General features: G+C 57.0%; 1 protein-coding gene across 13 annotated transcripts in view; it reads right to left on the bottom strand.

Annotated features, from left to right (window-relative positions):
• Nucleotides 1–27143, bottom strand: part of DGKZ (diacylglycerol kinase zeta) — a 41137-nt gene that overhangs the window by 1014 nt on the left and 12980 nt on the right. For 3 of the 13 annotated variants that reach the window (XM_072790586.1, XM_072790588.1, XM_072790590.1), the window contains exons 2-30: nucleotides 10808–10916; nucleotides 10293–10388; nucleotides 9910–9987; nucleotides 8756–8812; nucleotides 8333–8401; nucleotides 7394–7465; nucleotides 7175–7291; nucleotides 7003–7074; nucleotides 6691–6786; nucleotides 6330–6412; nucleotides 6167–6227; nucleotides 5974–6087; nucleotides 5701–5841; nucleotides 5000–5078; nucleotides 4767–4822; nucleotides 4537–4599; nucleotides 4343–4416; nucleotides 4145–4256; nucleotides 3593–3792; nucleotides 3301–3401; nucleotides 3120–3199; nucleotides 2964–3036; nucleotides 2781–2821; nucleotides 2187–2326; nucleotides 1335–1366; nucleotides 1079–1122; nucleotides 496–616; nucleotides 376–409; nucleotides 49–148 (exon numbers count right to left, since the gene is read on the bottom strand). In XM_072790586.1, coding sequence (XP_072646687.1) covers nucleotides 49–148; nucleotides 376–409; nucleotides 496–616; nucleotides 1079–1122; nucleotides 1335–1366; nucleotides 2187–2326; nucleotides 2781–2821; nucleotides 2964–3036; nucleotides 3120–3199; nucleotides 3301–3401; nucleotides 3593–3792; nucleotides 4145–4256; nucleotides 4343–4416; nucleotides 4537–4599; nucleotides 4767–4822; nucleotides 5000–5078; nucleotides 5701–5841; nucleotides 5974–6087; nucleotides 6167–6227; nucleotides 6330–6412; nucleotides 6691–6786; nucleotides 7003–7074; nucleotides 7175–7291; nucleotides 7394–7465; nucleotides 8333–8401; nucleotides 8756–8812; nucleotides 9910–9987; nucleotides 10293–10388; nucleotides 10808–10916 — 2515 coding nt within the window. Of the gene's footprint in view, nucleotides 1–48; nucleotides 149–375; nucleotides 410–495; nucleotides 617–1078; nucleotides 1123–1334; nucleotides 1367–2186; nucleotides 2327–2780; nucleotides 2822–2963; nucleotides 3037–3119; nucleotides 3200–3300; nucleotides 3402–3592; nucleotides 3793–4144; nucleotides 4257–4342; nucleotides 4417–4536; nucleotides 4600–4766; nucleotides 4823–4999; nucleotides 5079–5700; nucleotides 5842–5973; nucleotides 6088–6166; nucleotides 6228–6329; nucleotides 6413–6690; nucleotides 6787–7002; nucleotides 7075–7174; nucleotides 7292–7393; nucleotides 7466–8332; nucleotides 8402–8755; nucleotides 8813–9909; nucleotides 9988–10292; nucleotides 10389–10807; nucleotides 10917–11252; nucleotides 12009–14651; nucleotides 16646–27143 lie in introns of those variants that run through there. The other 10 variants (XM_072790587.1, XM_072790593.1, XM_072790589.1 and 7 more) reach the window with 8 other exon arrangements.

The following is a 27143-nucleotide window of genomic DNA, read 5'->3' as shown; positions in this document are numbered from 1 at the left end:
GGGAAAGGGCTGCTTTGTGCTGCGTGGACTCCCTGCTGGTCTGCTCACCTGCTGGTCTGTCTTCATGAGAGAGGCCCCAGCCTCCACGATGTAGTGGCAGATGGTGCGCTGGCCCAGGGCTGCCGCCTGGTGCAGACACGTCTCCCCACTGTGGAAAGAGGGGCTGGCCGTGGACCCCCATCCTGTCCTGGGGCCCTCTGGTCTGTCCCCAGAGGGCGGTCAGACAGAAGAGGAAGCTCGGGGCCGTTGGGGGCAAGGGCAGGGCGGATGTGGCCTGGAAGGGTTTACAGGCTCTGACCGGCCAAGTGGGAGGGGCTAGATGGGGACAGGGCAGTTTCCAGGGCGACCAGGGTCTGGCCCTGCCCAGATACTCACTTCTCCTCCACAGCATCAAGGATCTCTGGGGGGGCTGGAGGAGAGGGGAGGGGGAGGTCAGAGACGCCTGGTGCCCTCCCGCCTGGCCCCTGGCCGCGGGGACCCTAGTGGCAAGCTCACCGTGGTCCAGCAGGTAGCGGACCACTTCCTTGCTGCCTGTGCTGACCGCGTGGTGCAGGAGCGTGCGGCTCTGCTCGTCCCGGTGCATGAGGTCACCCCCCGCTCGGTGCAGCTCCTGGAGCTGAGGGCAGGAGGCAGAGCAGGGCTGGGGCTCCTCAGGACCACCCTCCCGCCAGCCACAGAAATGTCCCCACCTCACAGAGGCCACACGCCTGAGACGAGTGTGCTCGCACACATCATCCCTCTGGGGGACTTTCTGGGGTGCAGGGGAGACACGCTGGGCTTCTCCCATCCCAGGCACCCATGGGTTCCTGGGGAGCACTGGCCACCAAGGCCTTGAGCCCATGGTTCCTCTAGGACTCGCTCCTTTCTGAGCACTAGGGACAGACCGTGCTAGGAAGCCACTGTGAAAGGCCACTGGGGGTGGGACAGGGACAGTCACCATGGAGACCCTACAGAGGGCTGGACAATGACAGATGATGACAGCTTGGAACAGGCTGATTCAGCCCCACCTGGAGGCCCTGCCCCACAGGGCACGCGTCTCAGGGTCGCCGTGGGGAGAAGACAGGCCCTGCGCTAGTACCTTACAGAAGTTGTTCCTCTTGGCCGCCTCAATCAGCTCTTCACCTGCACGGAACACCCGCCCATTACGCTCTGGGGCTGAGGCCCGGCCCGGGCGGCACACAGCCGCCCTGGGCGGGGATGTGGGCCTGCCGAGGTGCGCCTGCTGAGGGCTAGGTGGCGTGACCATGCCAACCTCGGGGCTGTGATTGTGGGAGGGTGTGTGTGGGTCCCCCTCCCCGCCCTGCCCAGGACCAGGGAGATGGGAGAGGCCTCACCTTTGGGGGGCACCGCGTCCCCTGGCAGTGACCTGCAAGCAGAGCAGGATGAGATGGGACCCAGTGACAGCACAGGCCCAGCCTGTCACCCTCCCTGCCCCAAGCAGGGGGCGCCCTGTGTTCTTTCAACAGTTTATTGAGTGCCTCCTACGTAGCAGGTGCCTAGCAGGTGCCGTGCTAGGTGCTGGCGATACAGCAGGGACAAGACACGGAGAGCTTGCTCTCACGGAGCTTACATTCTAGTCAGAGAGACAGACAAGTCAACAAATAAATAAGGCCTTCTCCAGGTGGGAAGGGTCAAGAAGAACACCAGACGGGGTAGTGGGATCTCACAACCGCAGCCAGGGTTCCTGGGAAGACTTCTCTGGGGAGGAAACCCCTAAGCTGAGGTCTGAGTGGAGCGGGGAGCTCAGTGAGGTACAGGGAGGGGGTTGTGTCTGAGGCAAGGAAAGTGCAGAGGTGGGCACACTTGAGGCCCTGAGGCCCGAAGGCCACGGGTGGTGGGCAGTGGGGATGGAGGGGAGGCTGGGGGCCAAGGCTTGGGCTGCGGTGCTCAGATGTGGGGGGCTGGGGGCGTGTGCAGTGGACACGTGAGACGGGGAGCCCAGGGCTTTGGCCAGCGCAGCGGGGTGTACGGTGACGCCACTTCCCCGGGGGTGGTCAGCTGGGCTTTGGCCAGGTTTGGTTCTCTGCCAGTGACCCGGCCAGGGAGGGGCCGTGGGGAACTGGCAGCTAGCTGGACATTGGATGTGCGTCTGGTGTCTGTGTCTGGCGCCGCAGGCAGGACTTCAGGAGCTACTGGCTTGTAGGTGGGGTTTCGAGCCAGGGGGCCAGAGGAGAGCCGGGACTCACCGGAGCGTGGGTGAGCAGGGGGAGGTGGGGAGAGGGGAAGTGGGGGTTGGGAGGTCAGGCCGGGCAGATGCCCCCAGCAGCTCTGGGTCCAAGATATAAATCTCGTCCTGTGCAATCTCGGTCACGTAGTTGAGGTGTTCCTGTGGGTGGGGAGGTCAGGGGCCGAGAGTCAGGACCCCCCAGGTTAGCCGACGACGGTAGGGGAGCGGATGCAGCAAGGCCAGCAGACCCAAAAAAGCCTCTGCAGGGAGCATGAACACCGGAAGCCAGGGGAGGGGGCCTGGCCAGTCTCCTCCTTGCCTTCCTAGCTCCTTCCTGCAGCTAAGCCTTTACCCAGGTCACCTGGCACCTGTGTCTTCCTGGGTGGTAGCCATGCTCCACAGCCCTTGCACCCACCCAGCCAGTCTCTCCTGGGCATGTCAGTTCCCTTCTCCCGTGAGCAGCGTGCTTCCACCCTGTCCGTGAGTAGGAGCGGGTGTGCAGGCACTACACAGTGTGACAACGGGTAAGCCCATGTGTGGAAGTGCAGGCCGAAGGTATGGGGTCCCCGGGTGGCCTGCAACTAGCGGTGGATGGACAATGGCGAGTGCTTACCTGGGCCCGGTCGATCCTGTAGAAGCGGCTGGCAGTGGTGGCTGTGGGGGAGGCAGAAAGCTGTCGGAGGGTGCAGGGGGCCTTACCCAGGCCCGGGTACCCTGCTGCCCAACCAGGAGCCCTGTGCGAGAGAGCAGGACACAGCCTAGGACTGCCAGGAGCTGGCCCTTCAGGGCCACTCACCATCTAGGAAGCACCACTTGGGGGACAGTTTCTGGCAGGTGGGGGACTTGGCTCCAGCACCTTCGGGCTCCTGCTGAGAGAAGTCAAGGCCGGGAGTTGGCAGAGAAAAGACCAGAGCAGGCAGGCGCACGCAGGGGAGGCTCCCGGCCCCCTCACCTGCTGGAGCCTCTCGATGTGGGCACGGCAGAGCTCTAGGTCGCTGTCTCCCGGGACCACCACGGTGCCCAGTGGCACAGCTGGAGGACAGAGCAGGCCGTCAGCAGCTGGCCGTGCCCCCCTGGCCTGTCCTCGGGGCACCTAGCAGCTCCTTGCCACCCCCACCCTGCCTGCCACTCACAGGCCTCCTTGAGCTGCTCCTTGTCGTAATGCAGGGCCTCGTAGTCGTGCATGCTGACTCGGCTCACCTGGATCCGCAGCTGCTCAGGCACGGGCTGCTGGCTGAGGCGCAGGCGGTGAGAGAGCACTCGGGAAGGGTCCTCGGCCAGGCACCAGACCGAGGGGACCTGCCCAGCCTCCCCGAGGCAGAGAGGCTGTTGGCCCTCTTTCCAGCTGGGGAAACCAAGGCTCGAGGGAGGGGCAGAGTCTGGCCTTGGGCCCCAGGGCACGTGGTGGCTGGGAGGGGAACATACTCGCTATGCAGGGGGGCGGCACTCCGCCGCTTGGCCTTCTGCACCATGGTGGCCTGGTTGCGCAGGGCGATGCGGATGCGCGAGGCTGCGAGCTTGCAGGGCTCGCCATCCACCTGCACCGGGATGGCCTTGGACGTAGTGAGCACCACCTCGCGGCACTGCGTCAACCGCTCGCCGTGCCCACCCACCTGCAGTGCTGCCTGTGGGCCGGGAAGGCTCAGGTCAGGAGCCCGGGCAGGGAGTAGTGGGGCCCCAAGCTCTGTTCCCCCCAAGGATGCTCTGGCCAGGGAACACAGGGACAGTAACCTCCCCCCCCCCCGGACAGAGAGCAGAAGGAGGACAAGATCCCAGTTTGGGGGGGGGGGGGATAGTGAGAGCCTGATCAGAGGAGGGAGGGAGGGCAAGACCCCAGGCAGGGAGAGGAGCATGAATTCTCCCATCTTGGCCAGTGAGGGGAAGTTTGGTGATTTCCCACCCCCCACCCAATCCTTCCTTCTGGTCACTGTGGGGACAGAGCCAGAGTCCAGGCAGTTTCCATGCTGGCCCACTCACCAGGGACGTCATGGTAAAGCCAATGACCTCGAGGTAGCCATCATCATGCCGCTGGGGCTCAAAGTCATGGTGCTCCCCAGGGTGGCCCCAGGGCATGGTGCCTGCGCAGTACCTGGAGGGGAAGGCAACACAAGGGCCTTCAGAGGACCATCTCACAGGATGGAGGCCTCCGGGCACACAGAGCCCTCCCCTGCTCACCTGGGGATATTCAGGAAAACAATGCACTGGGGTTTCAGGTCCTGAATCTTGGGGGTCAGGTCAGTTCCGTCACACTGGAGGCAGGAACAGAGGTGAGTGGAGGGTATATACCCGCGCCAAGGCGGCCTCCCTTCCCACTGGGCCTCCCTCCCCACTGGGCCCACCCACTCTGCCTGCCAGCTTGGCCCACTTACCACCACTCGGATGTGCTTGGCCAAGTCCTTGGAGCTGCCCATCAGGAAGTCGGAGAAGGCTGTCTGTGGGAGAGAGAGGGCGTCACCATCTGGTGACAGGGACTTTCTCTCACCGTTGCCCGGCAGGGGCCTTGTGGCCTGGCAGACACAGGTGCGCAGGCGGCATGGGCGGTAGACTAGTGGATGTGGAGCGGGGTGGGGGTGCTGTTGCTGGCACACCCCAGACTCACCCCGGCATAGAACATCTTATTCCGAAAGCGGCTGTTGAATTTCTCCGGGTTGGCCTCTGGGTGGCGACAAGAAACGGGACAGTCAGTCATTCTGATCCCGCTGGGGCTCTTCTGGGATAGGGCGGGGAGCGAGGGCTGGGCACTGCTGGGGGCAAGTTCTGACCCTCTCGGAGACCCTCCCGTATCCTTCCCTCCCAAGACTCCCAATGCTTTCTCAGCAAGTAGTTGCCAACCTCGAGACTCATGAAACTCCAGGGTGACGTGGGCATCAAAGCCCAGGCTGAAGTAGTTGTTGAAGACATCCAGGGGCAGCTGCAAAAAGGTCAAGGGCCCAGCGTGAGGGCTGGGCCTCACAGCCACCACCCTGCTCTGGCCTCCTGCAGGCCAGAGGTCACCAGGCTGGCTCAGCCCATTCATTTTTGAAAGCCTTTTCCATGGTTAACAGGATCCACCAGAAAGCTCTTCCGCTAGCCCGCAGCCTGCCTCAGGCTCTGCCCTCAGGCTCCCAGCTCCCTTGGGGGCTCTTCCAAGCACCCCAGATGTAAAACAACCTGGGCCCTGCTGGCACTCTCTTCCCTGGCTTTCCAGCCCCGCCGACACTTCTTCCCGAAGTGCCATATTCTGTAGGCTCTTCCCGAAGTGCCATATTCTGTAGTGAGGACAGGGAACTTTGTTTCATTGCTGCTTAAAATGGTACCTGGCATGCGGTAGATATTCAGTAAATATTTGCCAAGCGGCTGATAACAGCTAGCTTACGGGGGACCATTATTGCCATCATATAGGATAAGCTCAAAGTCAGGAGAAATGAAGAGATTTGTCCAAAGCCCCAAAACCGGCAAGTGGGAAGGAAGGCTTCAGACCAGGGCTCTGGGGGTTGCCCCGTTGCCCCACTGCCCTCCCCCCCACTCCCTCACCCCCTGCCCTGGCGACCTACCCGGTCAGTGGCGCCCTCGTCCCGCTCCTCAGGCCCCGCATCAGGATTGGGCTCAGCACGGAGGTCCCAGCGGTCTAGCTGCACCACATTCCCCTCCTCCACATGCGACAGGATCTTGGACACGGGCTCATCCGTGTAACCCTGGTGAGACAGGCGGGAACTGAGCCTGGGGGGGGGGGGGGGGGGGGTGGAGGCGAGGGCGAGGAGGGGAGGAGAGGCCTCCCTAGCTGCACAGCCCCTGCTCTAGCCCCCTCCCCGCCGGTGGGCTCTTACCCCACCCCAGTTGAGGGTACGGGCCAAGTCATTGCCAGTGCCCAGGGGCAGGATGGCGACGGGTGGTGGTGGCTTTAGGCGCAGCTGGTCCAGAGTGGAGAGGATCCAGCCAACCTGGAGGGGGCAGAGCAGGAGAGGCTGGGTCAGCTGAGCGGGGCCCAGACTTGGGCCCCGGAGAGGCAGCAGGACTCACCGTGCCATCACCTCCACACGCCAGGATCCGCAGGTTGTGCACTTTGCGGTACATCTCCAGCCTGGAGTCAGAGGACAGGAAGGGCGTCAGGGTCCGTGTGCCCCACCCTCTGTGCACGGCAAGCCCTCGCCACTGACCCTGCAGAGCCCTAGCAAGTACTTACGCCTCCTTGGGCCCGCCCTGGCTCAGGTCAAAGACTTGGCGGGGGTTGAGATACCACAGGAAGGACTGGATGATCTTAGCGCCCTGTGGGGGACAGGGCAGGGGTCAGTTGAGGCCGGTGGACTGAGGTGGGGAGACGTCCACGAGGACCGAAGGATGGGGCTGTGGGAACCAGGCCCAGCAGGGGGCGAGGGGTGGAGACCAACTCCGACTTCCTCAGAATCTCTGGGCAAGAGGGATGGGGCAGGAGCCTGCAATGGACCTGGGAGCAGTAGTTGGGGAGGAGCGGGGAGGGGTGCGGAGCCTGAACCACCCCCTCCTAACCCCCAAGGCTCTCAGCAGAGAGGGCAGGCTGTGAGTACCTGGTTGCCTCCACTCTTGGGGTTCACAAACACCAGCAGGGGCTTCATGAGGGGTGACGGGGTGGGCCTGATGATGAAGGGTCTCCAGCGGCCCTCCTTGGAGATGGAGAGACTATGAGGCTCCAGCCTGTCTTGGCAGACCTCGCCCCTGTTCTCGGCGGTGGCCCCTCCCATAACCACCTCCAGGGCAGACCTCAAGGTGGGCCTGGCCACAGTCTCCTACTTTCCTCAAGGGCCCAGAGCCCGGCACTTGGAGGAACAGGCCCCTCTTTCCTGTTCCCCTCCCGCTGTCTGTCGGGCCCCAGGACTAACCTCTGGCCCTTTCTTGCTCGATTTCCTCTTGAAGGATGCTCTCTTTTTCTTCTTGCTTGCCTTGAGGGTATTCTGCAAGGAAAGCCGGGGTGTTGGTGACAAGGAAGGTGGGCTGGGACGGCTGGCAGAGCCCGAGCATGGGGGTGGTATCACAGCCGCGGGCAGGACTCACCTGGGGCCTGCGGGCACGGAGGATCCAAGTGGGCGGGATGACCACAGCAGCGTGGACACCCAGGGAGCACGGCTCCTCTATCTGCTGCAGCATGAAGCAGGACACCTTGCTGTGGTACTAGAGAATAGGGGGCGCAGGTGAGCTGAGGCCTCAGCTGTTTGGGGGGGGGGGGGGACACACCCAGAGCAGCCAGGGAAGGGAGGGGCGAGCACCACTCACCGCTTGCTTGCACCAGGAGCAACTGATGGCCACAATCTCCTTGCTGTGGAAGGTGAACTTCTGCTGGAAGCCCTAGGGTAGGAAGCAGGCAGTGGGTGGTTGGGGCCCCAGGGAAACTGAGCACATTTTTTTTTTTCACATTAAAAAAAAAATCTGTAAGATAAGCCCCTGGAGCCGGGCGGCCTGCCACTCTACAAGGTTAACCTGAAGTTACCCGCGAGGCGCTGGGTGCACATACCCAATCTGTTGCGAAGGGTCCACAACTGACTCCTGCCAGCTCAGATGCCCTCCTTCCTGAGCCCATACCCCAAGGCCCCCTGGTATATGCTTCGAGGCATCTATCACATTCATTCCCTTGTTCATCCCACAACATTGATCAAGGGCCTGCCGTGTGCCGGACACTGTGCTCGGGACTGAGAATGAACAGAGGAAAGAGACAGGGCCCCAAGACCTTTTAGAACCTATGCTTCCTGAGGGATACAAACCAGAAGCACACAAGGAACAAGTGACCACCACACCGTGCACTGCACTCGGGGAAGACCGCCCACAGTGTGTCTTCAGGCCACAGTCTCCTGCAGGAAGGGCAGAGGCCTCACTACCTAGCCCTGAGTACAGCACCCAACAGGTGCTCAACAAATGTCCTCAGTGACCAAACAAGTAAGTCTATGAAATTCTCAGAGGGCTCAACCACGACTTTGAGGCAGTCCAGATACACTGAACCAAAGGTAACTTTCTTCCCTGCTCTCCTGCTCTGTGTAGAGACCTGAGCGTTTGGAGCTGACTGGGCACCTCAGCCAGGGTGGGAGTGAGCCCCAGGACTCTGCACTCAGGAGACAGTGTCAGTGATGGGCAGACCGGATGCTCGGCCTGAGGCTTGGGGGCTGCGGGGTCCAGGCCCAGGGGCAGCAGGCTGGCCAACCAGCCTGGGCAGAGCCTCACCTTCCCACAGTGCCGACACTTGCCATCCTGACGTCGTCTGTGTACCCAGTGGTGCCGCACGAAGGTTGGCTGGGGGAGGAGAGTATCACTGGAGTGAGGAGTGGGAGAGGCACAAGCCTGAAGCATGGCCTGCACCGCTCCATATATTAATGGGAGGCGTGGGGCCGCAGCAAGTTCTCCACAGAAGTGTGTGTGAGGTGAGAGGGCTGGAGAGCGAGGAGGCCCAAGAGGCAGGCATTGTGCCTCACCCGTTCTGCAGGCAAGGCCAGGCCTTCCCCCACTGAGACCCTCTCAGAGCCTCAGCCCTGCACGTCCCTGAGCCCCAGAGCGGCTGGGTCCCCTGGTGGCACTCTACAGACACCGTGGAGAAGCCCACTCGGGAAACTCAATGCCTCCTTACCCATAACTACCCTAGGCACTTACCTCACGGATGTTCCTGGAGCCTGATTCACGGAAGGATGGTTTACAGCGGAAATTTATCTGTGAAACATTGCAATGACCACCCAACTGTTAGAACCTCCTTTCAGGCAGTCAGGCATCTATCCACCTTCTCTAAGAAAGTGTCATTCGGAGTCATCTTCACAAGGTAGTGATAGCCCCAAAGCCTCCTGGGAACCATCAGAATATGAGACACCTCTTCTCAGAAGCCCTCCTGTTTCCCCGCCTCCTCTCCACTATCCAGAAGGGCTCTTCCTTCCTCTGTTAGTATCCTGGGATGGGGGACACTGGGAGTTTTGCGTCCACCTCCCTGCCTCTTCCCATACTTCCCCTTGCCCTCCAGTGCTCCCAACCTAGGCACGGGAAGGCACCCTGATCCTTGCTTGCAGACTCGCGCGGGCTGATCCCTGGAGACCATGAGCTCATTTGTGGAAACTGGTCCGATTTCCACCTTGGGCTCTATAATGCCTGGGGCTACGTTTGTTTCTCTTTTCCCAACTGTCTTTGCTCCAGCCTTAGCTGGAGCACCCAAGTTGCCAAGGGAAGCCTCACTCTCTGAGTTAAGGGCTGGGGCAAGTGGCCCACGTTACCCTTGCTCACGCTGGTCCTAGTCTTACAGGCTTTCCCATGTGCTGATGGGTTTCTGCTGCCTGGGGAGCCCTCCCACCCTCTGCCTGGACCTGCCTGGACCCAGGGTTCCCCCAACTTCCCTCTAGAAGCACAGGGCCCAGACGTGGCACCAGCTGTAGACACACTGTGGACAACAGTCCTTAGGGAAAGGTCTCTAGAGCAGCAGCATATAGGGGACAGAGCCAAGCTTCGGCAAGACAATGGCCCCTTCTAAATGCTAACTTAGGTGCGGATAAAATGGTGTTTTGGCCGTCACTTATTTATTCATCCCACCGAATAACAGTCAGTGAGCACCACTCTGTGCCAGGATTGTTCTGGGCAGTGGGGACAGGGGAGCTTATGGGGGGAGACAGGATTCAAAGGCAGACATTTCAGCCCCAAGGTCTTTGGCTCTTCACCACACAATGCTTGTAACGTGAATATGCGTGCAGAGATACACACGTGCGTGTACTAAAATGACTTCAGCACTCAATAGGGAGGAGCAGGAAAGGCTGAGGACCCATACTCACCTTCTCTAGCTGCTCGATGCAGGGGGTGTGCACCACGATCTTGCAGGCTGCACACTTTCTCCGGGACACTGACTTCTGCTACAGAAAACAAAGAGAGGGCCCTGAGGCACCAGGTAACTCCCTCCAGGATGCTGCCCCAGGCAGAAAGAGAAATCCTTACATCTGCCCCAGCACAGCCGGGAATTCTGTGTTCACTGGGAATTCCCAGTCCTGGCGTCAGAAAGAACACAGCCCCCATTCCCTCTGCCATCCTCAGGCAGCCCACAGCAGGGGTGTCAAGTGAGAGTCTTCCCATCTTCCCTTGTCAGGCCTGCAGGTCTGTCCATAGGCTTCTAGACTCGCTCCACCAGCAGGGGGCAGCATGCCACCCAGAGCTCACTCACCAGCATCTTAGCTACACAGTACTGCTCCCCAACATAGCAGAAGTCCCCCGACACGTTGGTCTCGAACCAGATGTGTTCCCCATACGTCGCGGATTCCTAGACCATGAGATGAGCATGCTCAGAGCAACCTGCTACCCAGCACGTCAGTCCCTGCCCTGCCAACTCACCTCTCCCCCAAGATAAACCAGCCACCACAATCTACTTTGCTCCATCCTGTTTCCCCACTGTCCCCATTTTTCTTTTTTTTGAAGATTTAAAAAAATTTTAAGTAATCTCTACACCCAACGTGGGGTTTGAACTTACAATCCCTAAGATCAAGAGCTGCAAGCTCTACCAACTGAGCCAGCCAGGGGCTCCTCCCACTCTCCCCGCTCTTGAGGGCTTGGCTCAAACCGGGCTACCCCAGGAGGTCTGCCCTGACCCCAAAGGCCCATGGGCTCCTCCCGCAGCAGCCCCCCAAGCCCAGCAGGGGCTGGTACCCACCTGTCCCTCCCTCCCAGCACCCTGCCACTCACACTCCAGTCCACAGTGCTCCGGATCTGCCGCTCTGGCTCACTGCACAGGGCCCCGGGAGTGGGAGGAGGGGGTGCCAGGTGCTGGAGGCCCGACTTGGTGATGGCTTTCCTACAGAAAAGGAGATCGCTGAGGCCAGCTGAGCACCTGGTAACTCTACTTCCTTCCCCTCGTGTTACCTGCGATCTCTGCCCTCACCGTGACCTCAACCCCTGGCCAAGGCAGGGACTACAACACCCGTGCCATAGCAGCCTAGGAACCTAAGCAGTTCCCAGCAGGAGACTCAGCCCTCCTCATTGCCCTTGGAGGGTGGGCTGGCCTCCAGGCACTATCCAGAGCTATTCCCAAGAAGGGGGCCCTCAGGCCAGGTAGAGCCTCGAGGTCCCTCCTCCAGGCCAGCCTCCTCGGGGTCTGCACACCTGCCCTGCCGGCCGCAGCTATACCTACGCAAGCAGGGCACTCCAGGTCTGGGGTCCCGCCGACTTGCGCCGTAGGGCTACCTGTCGCCTGCGGGACAGCGGGCGCACGCGGGCAGGCAGCAGAGCGCCAGCTGCGGTGCCTGAGGCTCTTCGGCCCCCAGGGCCGGGGTGTGGGCCTGGGGCCCGCTGCTGGCTGAGGCGTCGATAGTAACCGTGCAGGCCCCAGAGGGCACAGTCATACACCACGTCAGCAGGGAGCAGGTGGGAGGAGGCTCGGCGCCGCCGGCGCAGACAACCAGGCACAGGCAGGAGGGTGCCCCGGTGCAAGGAGGGGCCCAGTCTCCTGGCGCCCAGCTGGGTGGCACTCAATGCCGCAACTGTCACGTCCTCCTCCCGAGACGCCTCCTCCTCCTCATTCATGCCTATGAGCCCAGCCAACAGCAAGGGTGTGCTGAGAAGCTGCGCCCCAACAGTGGCAGGCTGTGCGGTGGGCACCTCATTCACGACGAAGCGGGGGTTGCAGGCAGGAGGTGCGGTGCTGGAGCGCCGGCGGCTGGCACCCCGGGCCCCCACCCCGCAGCTCAGGAGGCAGCCCTGGAGCTGTGCACTGGAGCGGCGCCGCTGTGCCAGCAAGGAGGAGGCCTGTCCAGCAGGGGAGCGGCGCCGGGCCTTGCCTGTGGGCAGCCCCACGCTGCTGGGCCGCCGCTGCCCCTCCCCGGGGCCTGGCTCCTTCCGCTGGAAGCGTCTCCTAAAGAAGGTCTCCATGCCAGGGGCAGGTGGAGGGCTGTTGGGCAGAGACCGGGAGCATCAGGAGCTGGGCCAGGCTCTGGCCCATCCTACGCTCTGGAGCCCAGTCATGGCCTCTACCCTTTGAACAGAGAAGGGACACAGGGAGGAAGAAGGAGGGGTCCACGGCCTCTGACCTCCATAAATAGGTCGTGTGAGGGTACCACGGAATCCTCAGGGGAGCCCACAGGCACCACTGTTGGAAGCACTACCGCTCTCCCCAGTTATACCCTCTGCTGCCCCAAGAGTAATGAGTACAAGGGGCTTCCAGCCACCCATGTGGCTCCCCTGTCCAGGCACCATAAACCACAAAGCCCTGGCCTTTGACTCCCTTGCCTGAAGCTGATGGAAAAGAAAAAAAGGAAACTGGAAGCCCACCGTCCTGGGTTCCAGTGTACAGTTGGCTTCTACAGACTGAGGGGCCAAGGAGAAGCCTTTTTCCCCGCCCTCTCATTGGGCCTTTTTTTAGCTACCAACTGAGAGCAGGTTAGGTTTAGGTGTCCCCTCCTGGGACATGGCACAAAGTAAGCTATGGTAATAAAAGGAGGCTCTCTGAAAGGAAATTCAGTCCAGATAAGACCCCTAGACTCAGCCCCAAACCGTGGGGTCAGGCAGAGATTGGGCACCAGACAAGGGGAAGATCTGACTTAGGGATCAAAGGGCTCTGGTGACCAACGCCCTCAGACTGGGGGAGTTATACAGGGAGAGAGCCACCCCAGTCCTCAACCATGGGGACTCTACATGGGAAGCTATGAGAGGCCTGAGCCAAGAGGAAAGCCTTCAGGTGTGTTCTGGGTGTGCATCTCTATCTCTGAGGGGCTAAAAGCAGGCCCTTTCCTGATGTTAGACTGCTCTGTCTCACCTTTCTGGAGACGCCGAGGACGGATCTCCCATGTGTGCAAGTACCAGGTGACGGGTGAGGTCTGAAAACCCTTCCAGCCCTGCTGCCAAGGGAGCCTGTGAACTGCACTGTGTCCTGGGGACCAATGCTAGAAGCTCCAACTCTATACCCAGAGTTCCCTCCTGTGGGGGACTATCCTTACTCAAACCACCCTCCCTTGACCCATTCTTAGCCTCCTTCGCCAGCTCATCTACTCCTGGCTGCCCCTTCTTACAGGCTGCTGGGATTACTGTACCCTCACTTCTTCCAAACAGTGGGGGAAGGGCAGGAAGCCAGGTATACTTGGGGCAGGGGTAGGGAGGATGCCTCCAGAATGCCCAGGGCCTGTATCCCACCACCAAGTGATCTCTTGGGCCCTGGCAGCCACAGAGAGGTCCAAGTCACAGCCATGGGACATCTGCCTGGGGCCAGCAAGAGACATACGGCCACCTGCTAAGGGCCTAGAGGAAGTCAGGCATGGTGGGTGGGAGCCTTGGACAAACGGTGGTGGATGCAGGGCTCGAGGACCCAGGCCCACAGCTACGTGCCGACTGCCTGTTTCTCCCATCACCCACTCACCCACTCTTTAATCTGCTACTACCCTGTGAGTCCAGGCAAGCAATGCCAGGCTGAAGCCCTGGATGGGTACAGAGGTATTTAGGGAGAGGCACATAGGGCCAAGGTGTCTGAGCTCCTGTGACCAGGGAACAACGGAGGCAGTGTGCCTGGGGAACCAGTGTTCGAGACTGCCTGGCTCTTCTTGGTCTCTGCCTGTTACAGTCCCTCCTCCGACAGGAAGAAGGGCAGGAGTTAAGCTCTGAGGGCAAGTGAACGGGCGTGGGCAGAGAGCTCTTGGCTAGCTACAAAAATCACTATCGCCAGAGCTAACGTTTACGGAGTGCCCTCCATGGGCCAGGCACTCTGCTAAGCCCTTTATAAACACACGTTATCATTTTATAAACCAGAGCAACATGAAAAAATAGGCCCTGCATCATGCCATGTTCCTGATGGGAAGCTGGGACACAAGGAGGTAAGCTGCCTGAAGTCCACAGCTAGCCAATGGGGAGCCGATGACGGAACCCAAGTCTGCGTGAAGGCAAAGTTTGTACTCTAGAAGCTCAGCGGAGAGTAGGATCTTTCTTTTTGGGCAATGGGGCTGAGACTCAGGTGGGCCGGGGCAGGAAGGGGAGCCTTGATAAGAGCAACAATGGCCGCTGAACTGCTTGAATACCTACAATGGACAAGGCCCTAAGCAAGTACTTTCATTTATCATCTCACTTGATCCCCACCACAAGTCTGTGAGGCACGCAGGATCAGTGGCTCCACTACAGAGACGAGGCTTGAATAGGTGCAGTACATGCCCCACGTCACAAGGCCGCTCGGTGGCAGGACTGGGACCTGAACCCAGGCCTGCCTGACTCTGGTCTGCTCTGTACCCAGGAAAAGAAGCCTGAAGGCCCAGCTGCCCACTGCTGCCTGGGCACTGGCTTGCCAGCACTCCCCCAGGGTGTCAGCTTTCCCCGCCCGTCTGGTCAGGCTGCCCTGTGACAGCTGCCCAGCCTGGAGGAGATTAGTCACCCGGACACACACCGCCTGATGCTAGTGTCACCCAGAAAACAAAAGGCCACAGTAAGTAGGGGGGAGGTGCTGCAGGCACTCTGTGAGCGGCGATGAGGTCTGGGGCAGTGGCCAGGGCCCAGACCCACACTGATGAGTGGGGCCAGGAGGCAGGGGCCGCCTCACAACAGGGTGGCAGCTTACGGGTGCTTCCATAGGGCTCCAGCCCACATGCTGCCGGGGAGCCCCAAGTCCAACCGTCCAGGAGTCTCATCAGCTGCCTGGCGGTGCAGTCACTTTGAGTGGGGAGCAAAGCAGGCTAGCCAGGCCACTGTCGTGCGACCATGTACAAAGCCGTCCCCACATGGGCCTGTCATCTTGTTTGTCCAAGGAGACTACGAGACTGGCTGAGCTGATATTTTATGACAAGTTGTCCTGCACAGCACCCATGCCTCTATGTTCCCAATGCCTCCTCCCCCCAGGCCCCATGCTTCCTGCTCCTCTGGTCTCCATAGAAACCTCTGTCCTCTGGTCAGCAATAGCCTGATTCCAGACTTCCTATCTCTGCTGAGGCTTCTCCTGGGTCCTCTGAGAAGCCCCACTTGGCCTCAGGCGTGTCCCAGCCTTTCCCCGCAGCACAGCTCTAAGCAGCAGTGTCTTCTCGATTCGTGCTCTGCCATCTATCTTCAGCATACCACACACTACATGTAAAGGTCACTGGAGGAGACCCCGCAGGGTTCTGACACCAATAGCACAGCAAAATGGCTGCCTCTGAGCCTTCTGCGGGGAACCCAAGGGAAGCTTGTCACACCCAAAGGGAACAGGATGGGAAAGGATTCAAGGGTTCCAGCTGGCTGTTGAGAGCCTGGGGAAGACAAAGGATGCTATAGGAGGGACACACATCCGGCCATGTGCCTTTGATGAACAGCAGCGAGTGTGGCTACGGGCAGCTGCCAGTGGGTGAGCGGGTGTCAACGACCCAGCTTCGTTGGCTACCGGCTCGAGAGAACCAGACTCCCAGCCGCCCAGCCTAGACTATCTCCCTCCCTATGTTAGTTTCAAGTGGAAAAGCCCTAGGGCTTTGGAATCCTCCCATTGCTTTCCCGGTTGGATCAACTAACCTTTCTGATCCTCAACTTTCTCATCGGCAAAATGGGGTGATACTACCCAGTTGAGAAGGTTGGCATAAGGGAGGTTCTGATGAGATGATGGTATAAAGTACTTGATGATACCTGGCAGAGGGTAGGGGCATGGCAGAGCCTACACCCACAGCAGACACAAGGGTGTGTGGATCGTGCCTGGGGTTTTTGTCTCTGCCTGTGGTGGGAGTGGGAACCTAGAAAGGGAAGCAGGAGTCCCTGGGGTAGCCACCACCCACCACATGAAGAACAGAGTCTGGCAGCGAGAGCCACCTGGGTATCTGCTCATACAGTAAGAAATGCCCTCTGCCCCTCATAGCAGGCCTGGCCCCCAGAGGTGCCTGCACAGGACACCCCATGGGATCTGGCCAGGGTTCTCATCCCCCCTTGTGAGCAGGGCCCCATGTGCCCATCTCCTCAGGGAGGCTGGGAATGGTGCATAGTGGCCCCAGAGTGAGGGTCTGGAGAGGCCTCCCCAGGGGCTACTGGTCAGAAGCCACCTCTGGGTGCTCTGCTCCCACAGCCCGAAGGTCAGAGGGAAGGAGGTGGAGACAGTGTGGAGGCAGGCCTGTGGGGGGGGGAGGGTGCTGGTGAGACAGGGTCCAGGCTCTCCCGAGGTCTTTACTTGCTAAGAGAAGCCTGCCCCAAACAAAACAAAACAAACGCGCAGCAGGGAGCAGGTGAGCCAGGGTTGCATAGGAAAGGCGGCCCGCAGGCCAGTAATGTTGACCTCAACAGGGTCTGGCTGGGGCAGGAGCCTAGCCTACCCCTTCCCTTCCCTTTTCCATCAGCTTCAGAGCCTCATCCAGGAATGGTGGTGCCTGGGCCCACCATGATCCGTTCCTCCCCAGACCCACCCAGACAGATACAGGAAGGAGGAAGCAGAAGGCAAGGAAGGGTTGGGGGGTAGTCCCCTTTGACCTGATCTGGAAGGCAGGGTGGCGGGCAGGAGGTGGGCGAACGGGTGGGGCCTGGGGTCCCTGTGGGCAGGTAGCCCCGGTTCTGCCTCCAGCTCCAGGCTGCCGGCCTCTGGCGGAGCAAGTCCTAGTTTGGAGAGTGAGCAGAGCCGCTGTGGCTGCTCCCCTGCCCCCTCCCCCTCGTCACCCTCCTCCCCCCAGCCTGAGACAGCCGTTATGAAAATAACCCGATTGGTAACCAACTGCACTTCCTCTCCCAGCGGCAGCTCCAGGCCCTGCAGCAAGCAGGCGGCCGGTGGGCGGGCGGGCACACGCGCACCAGTCCTGCCTCCTGGCTTCTCTTCCCAAAGTCCCCAGAGCCAGCCTGAGCAATAGCCCAGTAGCCTCCCCTCCACCTGGCACCCGGTAGAGCCACTCGGCCCCTGCCTTGGCTCCCAGAGAAGGTCTGGGGAGGTAGAAGTGGGGGGTGGATCGCACCCTTTCTGGCCATCGAATGTCCTCTCCTACCCACTGGACAGGTGTTCTGGGGTTGGGGGAAAGCGTCTGAGACAGCTAAGCACTGGCTCCCATCAAAGTAACCACAAAAACAAATATCTGTTGAGTCTTTCACAACTTACAAAGCACTTTTTCACAAGCATTATCACACGGAAGGCTTATAATTCTCCTGCACGGGTGGCATTACCGTCCCAGCTAAACCACAAGCAGCTGAGGCTCATGGAGGCTTGTGACTGCCGGAGCCCAGAAGTGGCTGAGCTGGGACTATCCAGCCTGGGTCTCCCCACCCTGCCAAGAGAGGTCTGTCAGAGCTGCCCTGGCTTGTGTCCCGGAGAGGTCAGCTCATGTCACACCCATCCTGTCCAGAATGCCACCCCCTTCCTCCAGCTTACACTCCTGGCTCTCCAGGGTCAAGTGTGGTAGCTCTCAAACTCCCAGGGCCCCTTTACACTCTTAAAAACTACTGAAGATCCCAAAAGGTTTTGTTTACGGGGGTCAGAACTAGTAATATTTACCATATTACAAATTAAAACTGAGAGATTTAAAAAATATTAACTTATCTAAAAACAATAAACTCATTTATGTTAACATACAGACATACTTTTATTTTTTAAAAAAGTTGTATTTCCAAAAAAATAAAAAATAAAAAAAAAATAAAAATAAAATTAAAAAGCTGTATTTCCTAAAAAAAAAAAAAAATAGGTAGAAGAGTAGCATTGTTTTAATTTTTGCAAATCTCTTTAATTTCTGGTTTAATAGAAGACAGCTGGATTCTCCTATCTGCCTCTGCAGTCAATCTGTTGTGATATGTTGTTTTGGTTGAGTATGTGAAGAAAATTCTGCCTCACATTGACATGTAGTTAGAAGAAGAGTATTTTAATAGCCTTTTTAGGCAATTATGGATGTTCTTCTTTGCTACTTCATCAAAATGTGACAAGTGGTAGTTTCTTAAAGGTTAGTGGCTATATGGAATCTGAAACCATATTAATGAACTTTTCACTCATCTATCTTGCATTGTGAATTTTGTAATATCAAGCATTGGAAAATATATTTTACTGAGTTATGCAGATCTTCCAAACTTGACACATTTCCTTATACAAAATCAAGAAGTCATACTTGCTAACGTCGCTATTGGTCTCACCAGAAAAGTCTTCCAGTCCTGGGAAGCTGTCAGGCTCTAGACAGTGCATATGAGGTTTTCAAAATTCTAATTCTTGCCTTTCAAAGGCTCAAATTTTATCATCAGCAACAAATACTGATACTGGTTTTGAAGTGACAAGCTCACTTCATTCATTTTTGAGAAAATGTCTGCCAAATACCCAACTCTGAAGAGTTTTGTCTGCCAGGTGTTCTTTCGAGTTAAAAAGGTGTTCCTTAAAAAAAGTAACTAGTACAGCTTGCAACCCAGCAGCAAGACTGCTTTTCTTTCTTTCTTTTTTTTTTTTTTTAAAGAGTTAATTTATTTATTCATGAGAGACACAGAGAGAGAAAGAGAGGCAGAGACACAGGCAGAGAGAGAAGCAGGCTCCATGCAGGGAGCCCAACGTGGGACTCGATCCTGGGTCTCCAAGATCACGCCCCAGGCTGGAGGCGGCGCTAAACCGCTGAGCCACCAGGGCTGCCCAAGACTGCTTTTCAAGACAACCATCACAGTCTGCAAAACTGCCTTGACTTAGATTTCACATTTCTTCATACAGAATATTTAAAAAGATGTATACTCGAGGGTCTGGGCTTTATAAAATTAATACATTTTACTGCATTTTGTTGTGGTGAGTGTGAAGAATACCACGGCTTCTAGTTCGTGTTGGAGCCGCTGCCTTGGTTTGTGTCAGAGGGCCAGCTGCTCCACACCACCATTGCCTCTGCACGGTCACTACAAACACTACTAACACGGTGAAAAGGGCGTGAACCAGGGCGGCTCTGAAAGTATTATTATGCCAATAGTTCTGACCACACTAATTCTCTGAAAGGGTCTAGGGCACCTCCAGGACCACTTTGGGAACCACTAGCTCAGAATGAATTCCAAAACCTCCAGCCTGGCAAATGTGGCTTCTGCAGTGTGGCACTAACCCAGCCTCCTCAGCCCAGACACAAACCCCTGAGCTCTAACCAAGCCATCCTATTCTCTGTGCCCCAATGTGGCCTTGCCCAAGCCCACTACTGTGTCCCTGCACACAGCATCCCTTCTGCCCGGAATACTGGCTGCTTCCCAGCTCGTATCAAAACCCCACCTGCTCACAGCTGCCCCAACCAAGAATTCACCATTCTCACTAGTAACCTCACATCACTCATTTGGTCACATCACTCATTTTGGTTTCTCTGCCGCTGGACCCCTGGAAGTCCTAATTCTTTCAAATGCACATATCTTGTTCCTCCCATCCACCCACCCACCAGGCCACAAGCTCCCGGGGACCAGGGGCCAGGTCCAGTATATCTGGGCATGCCCAGCACAGTGCCTGGCAGTGAGTCCAGTGTTTACCACCGATCAGCTCAGAAGGAAGGAAAAGGGAATTCCGTGGGGGAGGGGCGAGGGCCATAAGGGAAGAGATGGGCTTCCTCCACCTCAGGCACCGCACCCAAGGACTGACCACAGGGCCCAGGCCGGCCCAGGCCACTTTTCTTTGTCAGGCACAAGGGGATGGCAACAGCCTTTGTTTTAGCAGCTACCTTCTTCTCCTCTCCTCTCTAGAGCCCAAAGAGTGATGAGGGAGCCCCCTTTCAGGGCTAGGTGCCATGGTCCACTCCATGCTTCCATGGCTTTCCTTATGAAACCTGGACAGGAGGACTTGGCAACATGAGGGTGGTGGGCAAGGAGGGAGAGGAAGGGCGGCTCAGGGGCTTGGGGGGTCGGCCCAGGCCCCCGCTCTGAGCTCCTTGCTGAAGCATCCCCAGTCTTCCAGCTCGTCTCAGGGTGAGGCTCCTGCAAAGCCCTGGAGAAACGTCTGTGGAATGACTGACTGACTCATTCCTCTAGAGCCTCCTCTCCAAGCCATCCTCCCACCAGCACCACACATCATCCCAGGGTGCCCACTGACCCCCGAGTAGCCTTCCACTGTCAGCTGAGCAAAACGCAAAGCCCTGCGCCTGGACTCAACTGGCCTCTCGGCCTCCTGTGCCATCTCTTCTGTACTTCTTTACATTTTGACAGATGACACAGCCTGTGCCAGGCACTGTTCTAATAAGCATTTTACAAATTTCAACTCATGAAACTTTGTAAAAATTATTAGTATTATTACCCCCATTTTAGAGGTAAGGAAACTGAGGGACAAAGAGATGAAATAACTTGCCTGTGGTCATCCAGCTGGTAGATGGCAGAGCTGGGATTTGAACCCAGGAGTCTGCTCTAGGTCTATGCTTAAAACCCCTCCCTCTCTACTTCCGGGTTCTCTCTGTGCTTGTGCTTTTGGCACTGGGCAGTCTGTCCGGAATACCATTCCCCTCTTCTGCTCAGTGACCTCTCATCTTTTTGCTCTTGTCTTCTGGGAGCTGGCTCAGACACTGGCTCTGCTGGAAAGTTCCTCCCAGCCCCCTCTCCCGGGGGGTTAGCTGCTCCCACGCTCAGGCCTTCTCTCTTGGTTATTCTTGGCCACCAGCGCTAGTTTGGTATCCCCTACCAGACTGTGAGCCCCCGGGACCACGAAGTGCCCGTAATTGCATCCCCAGGGTTTAGAAGTGTGGGACGTGGAAGAAAGAGTGAATGGAGGAAAAAGTGAATGGTCCAGGTTCAGCTGCCTGATTAAGCTGAGAGCAAAGAGCTTCAGGCACACCGACCCAGGGGCTGGCTGGTTCCTGAGGCCGTCTGGCCAGCACTAGGAGGACAAGTTCCTGGTGAGGGCTGAGCTCTGGTGGCTCAGAGGCACATGCTGAAACCGATCCCTGACGGAGCTGTCCATATGTCTCCGAGTCTCCCACACCCCTGCTGGCCCCCGGAACAGTCTTCCCTCGTGGCCGGTCCTCTCATTGCCTTCTCCTGTATTTGCAGCAGGCTCCCATTCCCCATCTGCCCAGAGCAGCATGCCCCCTCATCCCTCATTCAAAATTTAACTCCCTCTCTGAGCTTTCTATCTGTGCTGCTCCCTCCTCCATCCCCTAGAAGAGCTTCTCAGAATCAGCTGTCAACCCCCCCCCCCCCCCAAATGCCACCGCCACCGCCCTGCTTCCACACACCACACACAGGGCCTTTTCCTGCCTTTGAGTCTGTGCCTAAAACGTCTCCAAGAAATTGCCGGAGACAGAGAGCTTTGTCGAGGACTTAGACTCAAAGGTCCAGAGCAGTTCAGCTACAGGGCCTCAAGTCAGGTTTCTTACCCTGTCTGAGCCTCAATTTCCTTATCTAATACATGAGGGTAACACCCACCCTGTCTTCCTCATGGGAGCCTAGAAGTTTGTTCATGGTAACCGACTCTTCAGTTGAGCAGAACTTTAAAGGAAATAACTCCAGAGACCTAAAAATGAGGACAACTGCTCTAGAGCAGTGCTTGGCAACAACTAAGTGGAAGATACACCACCCTGTAACCAAGCACACAAGGAGCCTTGTACTGGAACAGTCTCTGAAGGGCTGCTTCCCATGGCAAACATACCACCGACAACCTAAATGACCATCAACAGGGTACTGCACAAATAAGCTGCCATACAGTTATAGAAAGGATTAGTATAGAGCACCCAAAATGGAACACCAGGGCTCATGCCTCTAGCTGGTTAAATCTCCAAAATGATATGGAGAAAAAAACCCGAACTCAGAATATGTATGGTACACCATTTAGTCAAGTGCAAAACCATACAAAACAATACTATATGCTGTTACGGATGGACACCTATGTAGGAAATGTTTTTAAAAGGCATGAGAATACAAACACCAAAAAAAAAAAAAAAAAAAAACAGGATTGTGGTTTCCTCTGGGGAGGGAGACACAGGGCCTCTACCTCTATCTAAGATAAAGATGGCATGATGGTTAAGATTTGACCGAACTAAGTGGCGAGTGTTACAGGATTCTGTTAGCTTTTCTAACTGTAAAATATTTTGTGCTTTTTAAAAGATTTATAAGATAATTTTTAAGAACCACCCCCCCTCCCACCCCCAAGAGGGAGAACAGCTCCCTGGGGTTGCTCTGGGTCTTCCACAGATGGATTCAGCAGTGGCAGGGAAGCCGAACTGTGTTCTTTACACTGTCTCATAGTAGGAACTCCATGTCTGTGGGGCCGGAAGGTCTCCCCCCAAAGGATGCCTTCCAGAGGAGGGTGAGCGGGTGGCAGGTTGTGTCAGTGGGGTGTCTGTGTGGGCTGGGGAGCAGGAACCAGCTTGCTCCCTTTCACAACCGCCCCCGCCTTAGTAAAATGTCAGCAAGCTGGGGAAGGGGGGGCGGAGAGCCAGGCAAGCTGTTAACCCGCGAGATGCTGATGCTGGGGCGTGGGTGGTGCAGGCCCAGGCTCCCAGACAGCTATTTTGGCATGTGCTGTGATCGGGCTCAGCCCTGGCAGGGGAGAGGCCTCTATGTGGGAGCTCTGGACTGGCACTCTGCCAGGAGCAGGGGGAGGAGGTCTCTGAAAGGGAGGGAGAGGGCTCTGGGGCTCTTTCTTGCTCGTGAGGTGCTGAGTACAAATGAGGCCCAGTGCACCGTGCTGTCTTCCAATCACCTCTCCCCAGGCCACAGGCCACAGGCCACCCATGACCTCAGGGTGATATCAAGGGTTCCTCTGAACACGTCTCTTGAGTCTTCTGCAACCCACACTTTGAAAGCAAGATAAAAGATCACAGACTTGACCCTCCACGCCACACCCAGCCAGGGAGCACATGACAACCTGCTCACAGCCCATTCTCCCTCAAACTCTCCTCGTCCCAGTCCCAAGGGTTCCCCCAGCCCAGCCTTGCTGCCCCTGAAGCTGGGATTCTGGTGCCAATTCTCCCTTGAGGTCAAGGAACAGAACATCTCCCGGGTCCCACTCCACTTGCATACAAGACAAAAGTCTCTTCAAGTCACAGAACACTCAAACCTGTTTTAGGCACTACCAGTTTGGGGCTAGGGAACAAGAGAAAAGGATGCTAGAAGTGGAGCAGCCTGTGTCGTGAAAAGATCCAGTGCGAGCAGCGTGATTCCAGGCCAGGCCTCTATCCTCTTTGAGCCTTTTTGTGTTTTTAAAGGTTTTATTTATTTATTCATGAGAGACACAAAGAGGGAGAGAGAGAGAGAGGCAGGCAGAGGGAGAAGCAGGCTCCATGCAAGGAGCCCAATGTGGGACTCGATCCCAGGACCCCGGGATCACCCCTGAGCCAAGGCAGAGGCTCAACTGCTGAGCCACCCAGGTGTCCCCTCTTTGAGCCTTTGTTTCTCATCCGTAAAATGGGAATAAAACCAACTACAATACTGTTGTAAGGATTACACAAAATGTATAGATTCACAGATTTCTGGCAACTGTTAATTGGCAGAGAAAGATGAGTTTGTACATCACAAACCTGGATACAGACGAGTGTGGGGGCGGTTGGGAGTGCTCATGGCCTCAGCTTCCCCCTCCTCTCCCTGGGCCACGGGTCCCTGGTCTCACCCAAACCTGCTCTCCACCACCTAACTGTACCTGGTGTCTCAGATCAGGAAGGGGACACAAAGGAAAGATGGCAGAATGATAGGCAGCTCGTCGAGAGCGCTTGGTCACTGCTCTGGCCTATTCTTTTCCCACCCAAAACTACCTTTCAAGGCTCCCACCCCTGACTAAAGTGCCACGAAGGTCCCATGCTGAGAACTATGGGGGTGCCCTAAGGGTAGCAGGGTTTCCACCAAGGAAACAGGAAGCACCACCCACAGGTGTACCCACTAATCTGGCCCAGGGACAAGGGGAGCTGGTGAGCCTGGATGCAGGTGTGGCAATTCCCCCTTCTTACCCACACCGTCTCCCACGATGACCTACAGAGCCACTCAGGTGGCAGTCTCCAGAAGGAGATGCAGAGAGGGCAGGGAGGAGGACAGGTGGAGGGTAGGGTGAAAGCTGCCAGATGAGGATTCCTGAGAAAACAAGGAAGGCCATGGGGTCCTGAGATGCGGTACAAATTGACATGAAACTGGAGTCAGGGGACCAGTGTTGGGTCCTAGATAACCCCTAGCTAGCTGTGAGACCGTGGCCCAGTCAGGGCTGCATCACTGTGCCTTAATCTTTAGGGAGGGGGAGGGGTTGGGCCAGGTGCTGGGGAAGCTCCTGCCCCGCCTGCCTTCTGCCTCATTCTGACTGGCTCTGCCCTGGCAACCAGAGCATCAGGTACTTACTTGGCAGGGGGAGGTGTCTGTGGGTCCACCCACAGCAGGTGTTTGGGACTAGTGCACTGGATGGAAGGAGAATCTCCCTTCCCAGCACCCTCTCCACGACGGTAGCTGTCGCCCCCCTGTGTCGCTCTAGCAATACTGCAAGGACAAGTTGCCCATCTGCTTCTGGACCTTGAAATTCTCTTGAGCCTTTGCAGGGATACAGGGACCCAATCTCTGCTCCTCCTAGAGCCCAGTACAGGCCAAGCCTCAGGGCCATGTGCTCACTCACTTCCTCCTCTGCCTGGGGGGATGACAGGTGAATTCTGGAGAGGGCTCTAGGACGTCAGGGACAGCAAGTCTGATTCTCTTTCCTCTACCTGCAGCTGCCCAGCGCCTAGGATTTCTCTGACTAGGGTCACTCAGTCCCTGCCTGGGAGGACATCCTCTCTCCCTCCTGCTCTCTTCTGCCAGCTGGGTGGCTCTGCATCCTGAGATGTGACCTTTTTGGAGGACAGCACGGAGAGAAAATGACAAGAGTTGCCCATCCCCTCCCGTGACCTGTAAGCAGAGACTCTGGCCGGTGTGTGGCAGTGGAGGAAGACGAGAGGAAGATGAGAGAGAGAGACAGATAGACAGACACCTCTCCTAGTTCCCAACCTCGGCTTGCTCCACGTTGGTACACGATGTTGCAGGGGCTAGGCAGAATGGGGTAAACTGGCGCCACACCTCAGCTACTGGAGTCCCTTTTTCTTCTCCAACTGGCAGGAATCCAGGGACTCTGGCTGCACCTGGTCCTCTGGACACCCGGGCCACTCCCAGTATTAGCCTGAGTAAGACAAGCCACTTAAAGAGGCTTCTTTGCTCCCAGACATCCCGGCACCACAGACAGGGGTTCTCACCTCTACAAGAGGCATCCCTCACCACGTACCTTCCCGAGCACTGCAAAATCCAACCCAAAGTTCAGCTCAGGCTGCCCAGCGGGCACCCTCTACCAGTCTAGACTACGCTCACTTGGGGCCATGTGGCATCACCTCTAAATGGGACCTACTGTCTCAAACTTGTTCCACAGGTGCATTTCCTGCCCTCTGGGAACTGACGACTTTGAGCACTAATGAAGGGCAGGGGGTACAGAGCCAATGCTCAGGCTCCCAGGGGCTCTGCAGGGCCAGGCTCCTTATGTCTAGGCGTGTGAAGTGCCAAGTAATTTCTGATGCCCCTGAGGTGCAAAACCAGTTAATCCACAAGCTGTGTGACCTGCCCAGGGTCAGGCTGCTGGGACCATGCCAGAGGATAAGTGAGTCCTCTCTCCATGTGGGCCCTGGAAGAGCAGAAGAAGGTGGAATCAATTGCCCTCCCGCTTCTGACTGACCACCCCCTAGGCCAATAGCATCTGAAGGATAAGGACAGAGGAAACCCCATATGTCCTGGAATTAGGGCAGGGCCTATACCTATTCTTCCGGGAGGGGCTGATGGCTCCCCGCAAGGATCCATGAGGTGGAATGGAACTGGGAGGATCAGGGCCTAGCTTTTTGTCTTGCTGTGCTAAAAGAGAAGCAGTTGTTACTGCTCCCCAGGTTCCAAGAGAGTGAAGCCAGTTGCCGGGGTCTGAGATGGGCTTTAAGGAAAAGCCTCTTTAAGGAAGATGCCAAAGAGGCTGCCATTCACAGACTGTTCAACCTGCCCAGATTGGGGATGGCAAACGCGAGGCCCATGTACCACCACTACCCCTCCCAAGCCCGCAGCAGAGCACTGATTATAGAACTCAAGCACCAAGCCAAGATCTGAATGCAGCCTCAGCGGCCACCACCAATCTACTTGTTATCGTCGGTCCTTCCTTCTGGCCACTGTCAATTCACTTCTCAGGTCCCTCAGTCCCAAGGTCTGAGGATGGGCTAAACGCAGAGGATGGAAGCCCAAAAAGAAGCAAGAGCCTGGTTAAGGATGAACATGGAGACCGAGGAAAAGATGGAGGGGAGGGGCTGGCTCCAGCCACGGCACTGGGGACTTTCACCTGAAAATGCAACTAGCAAAGGCGATTCAACCAAAGAAAAAACATTAAAGGACAATGCCCAGAGCAAGTGTACTATCCCAAATGTCTGCCCCCTCTCTCCAACCAACGCAAGGGGTAGGGGGTCAGCCCCAGGGGGCATCTGATTCTCTGAGTTCCCAGGCCATTCAGGAAAGTCTTTTTCCCAACTGCCCTCTCCCTGACTCTACTGGCTTTTCCAAATATATTCATTTCTGAATAACCCACTGCCCCAGCACAGTGCTACTACGCAGAGACGCTCCTCACATGCTTCCAGAGGTGCTGTTTGATTTTCTTATTAAACAGCCTATCAGATCACGTACCATCCCCAGAGTGATGTAATACTTTGGTCCTCAAACCTGGTAGCATATTAGAAACACTTGTGAAGCTTTAAAACACACACACACACACACACACACACACCCAGACCCAATCTCCAGACCTGATGAGTCAGGCATGCTGAGGATAAGATCTAGGAATCTGAATTTCCTAAAGCTCCCTAGGTCATTGTGATGTTCTGTTTGGGAGCCTGGTAGACAGAAAGGGTTTTGGACTAGAGTTCAAACTCTCCCTCTCTCTCTTGCTTGCTGGGTGACTCTGGACAAACTATTCATTTCTTTGAGCTTGAGTTTTTTCTCATCTATACAACACGTATCCTGCTTAGAGAATTCCATGAAGGTATTTGCTGATTCTCTTGCTTCTTGTTCTTGCCTTTGGACGTGCCTGAGGGTCATCCCTACACGCACAAACCTGTACCCTTCAGAAGGGGCCACAGCCACAGGCCACAAGAGCCCAACACTTGGTACCCTGTGGGCAGGGACAGGAAGCCTCTGGTGGAGCCCCTCCCTCTCCCTCCGGAGCCTGTGAACACCGGAGGCTACATCCTGC

Source organism: Canis lupus, chromosome 21 (genome assembly GCF_048164855.1).
Source record: "Canis lupus baileyi chromosome 21, mCanLup2.hap1, whole genome shotgun sequence".
In the NCBI taxonomy this organism is placed as follows: domain Eukaryota; kingdom Metazoa; phylum Chordata; class Mammalia; order Carnivora; family Canidae; genus Canis; species Canis lupus.
Note: the sequence above shows the minus strand (reverse complement) of the source record. Positions and strands in the feature narration are given on the sequence as shown.